The 2,500-nt window shown below is 39.7% G+C and overlaps 1 protein-coding gene across 2 annotated transcripts in view; it reads left to right on the top strand.

The window, feature by feature from the left end:
- The window catches only part of LOC115226959 (ankyrin repeat domain-containing protein 65-like), a 12,913-nt gene that overhangs the window by 9,405 nt on the left and 1,008 nt on the right, over positions 1-2,500 (top strand). For both annotated transcript variants that reach the window (XM_029797915.2, XM_036515518.1), the window contains exon 3: positions 2,136-2,290. In XM_029797915.2, coding sequence (XP_029653775.2) covers positions 2,136-2,290 — 155 coding nt within the window. The remainder of the gene's footprint in view (positions 1-2,135; positions 2,291-2,500) is intronic.

The following is a 2,500-nucleotide window of genomic DNA, read 5'->3' as shown; positions in this document are numbered from 1 at the left end:
GTGAAAGTCATACCTCTCCTGGTCAAACTAAAGTTTTTGACCCGGTCATAAAACAAACAAAAAAATAGTGTAATAGGTGTAAAAAAAAATTCTTCTAAACGAATATGACTCAAAAAATGTGCGATCGCGAAAGGGGAGGGGGAGAGCCTCGGAAAATTCACATCGTGGATGTTACATGTCTGACCCGGGCACAAAAACAAAAAAATAGTGTAATAGGTGTAAAACAACTTGTTCTAAACGATTATCAAGAACACACACAAAGAGAAAGCTTTGGTTCAAGGCAAGACTGCATTGAACTGAATTTAAATGAGCAAGAAAGATATTATCAAAGAAAAGGCCATAGGCCTCTCCTCCCAACCCCTTTTGCGAGAGCACGTTTTTTTGGTCATATTCGTTTAGAGGAAGTTCTTTTACACATATTACTATTTTTTTGTTTGTTTTTATGACCGGGTCAAACGCTTTAGGTTGACCCCTCTCCTTTCGAAAACATGAACAGTTTCGAAACATTGTTTACAAAATAATAGCTGATCGTTTGCGAAGGAGCGTGTCTACAGTCAACACGTAGGTCTTTTGCTCTGGTAACCTCTGCTCTCTCCCATGTTCACGCACGACCAGGTATATATCGCTATGATTAGAACAACGGATTCAGCTAATTTGGAAATTAGCTGTGGAGAAACGGAGAATATCGTTTATGTTGCCCGTATATATATATACGCAACACACACACACACACACAAACATTGCATATATGTGTCTTTTACGCATACATGCTCGCGTGTGTGTATGCGTGACTGAAGCCATTCACACATACAAACATACATAACAACACCTGTCTGTCTGTTATTGCCAGTAAAAAGACGAAATTATAAAAATCTCTCTCTCTCTCTCCTCTCTCTCCTCCCTCTATTTACACCGTCGCTAGGAGGGGACTTAATTAATGTTTGCTTTGTAAACAATGGTAGCTTTCGCCATATTAAAAAGTTAGAAGTTATGGCTCAAAATTATTTACCGCTATTCGCTGATGTCTCGGAGGAAATTTGACGAAAATACTGCTGGGGTCGTGCCGAATGACCCCCTAAAATTTGAGCGTGCTAATTGTAAATGTGCATAAATTACAAAAACGTACACACACACACACACCACACATCTGGCCTTATATATATGCAGATATATATATGCATGAGTGGCTGTGTGGTAAGTAGCTTGCTTACGAACCGCATGGTTCCGGGTTCAGTCCCACTGCGTGGCACCTTGGGCAAGTGTCTTCTACTATAGCCTCGGGCTGACCAAAGCCTTGTGAGTGGATTTGGTAGACGGAAACTGAAAGAAGCCTGTCGTATATATGTATATATTATATTATGTATGTGTGTGTATGTTTTTGTGTCTGTGTTTGTCCCCCTAGCATTGCTTGACAACCGATGTTTACGTCCCCGTCACTTAGCGGTTCGGCAAAAGAGACCGATAGAATAAGTACTGGGCTTACAAAAGAATAAGTCCCGGGGTCGAGTTGCTTGATTAAAGGCGGTGCTCCAGCATGGCCGCAGTCAATTGACTGAAACAAGTAAAAGAGTAAAAGAGAAAGAGAATATATTGCGTGTGTGTGTGTTGTGCTTGTGTGTCTGTGTTTGTCCCCAACATCGCTTGACAACCGATGCTGGTGTGTTTATGTCCGGGTAAACTAGCGTTACTGCAAAAGAAACGAATAAAATAAGTACTAGGCTTACTGGGGTCGATTTGCTCGACTAACGACAGTGCTCCAGCATGGCCACAGTCACATGACTGAAACAAATGAAAGAATAAAAGAATAAATGTAATTATGAACACACACACATATACACACACACACACACACATTTTGCTGCTCTATGTGTTTATTTATTGAGTTATTCATCCTATATGCGTGTGTTTGTGTGTGTGTGTATAAATATATTTATATGTACATATGTATGTGTGTATACACGTGTGTGTATATACAATAGAAATCTCTATTACCTACACCCACCCCAATCATTCCACCTGTTTAATTAATTTCATTCCTTCTCTTCTCTTTTTCTGTGAGTTTTTCTTTTAATTCTTCACCACCCGACTCCCCTTTCAGACACCATTTTTAATGTTTTTATTCTTTTCTTTATCAGGTTAATCCTCGAGATAAATATGGTCAAACACCGCTGCACTTGGCCTGTTTGAGGGGACACTTGCACACTGTCGATCTTTTGTTGGGTCACAATGGCATCGATGCCAATGTTGTGAACAACGATGGAGACACACCACTGCATAAGGCAGTTCGGGGGTAAGTCCCCATTGGATCTGGAATATCCAAATCTGTTTCTTTTATGTTTTCAATAATGTTTGTTTATTTTTCATTCAGTCATTCATGTCATAATCCCACCATGGGGTCATTGTCTTTCTTCTCTCTTTCGCACTATAATCTACTTTATTAATTAATCATCACCATAATTGTTATTGTTGTTGCCTGACTGGACACTTTACTTCAACTCGT

Source organism: Octopus sinensis, unplaced genomic scaffold (assembly GCF_006345805.1).
Source record: "Octopus sinensis unplaced genomic scaffold, ASM634580v1 Contig00717, whole genome shotgun sequence".
Lineage (NCBI taxonomy): Eukaryota > Metazoa > Mollusca > Cephalopoda > Octopoda > Octopodidae > Octopus > Octopus sinensis.
This window is presented reverse-complemented; position numbering and strand designations above follow the sequence as displayed.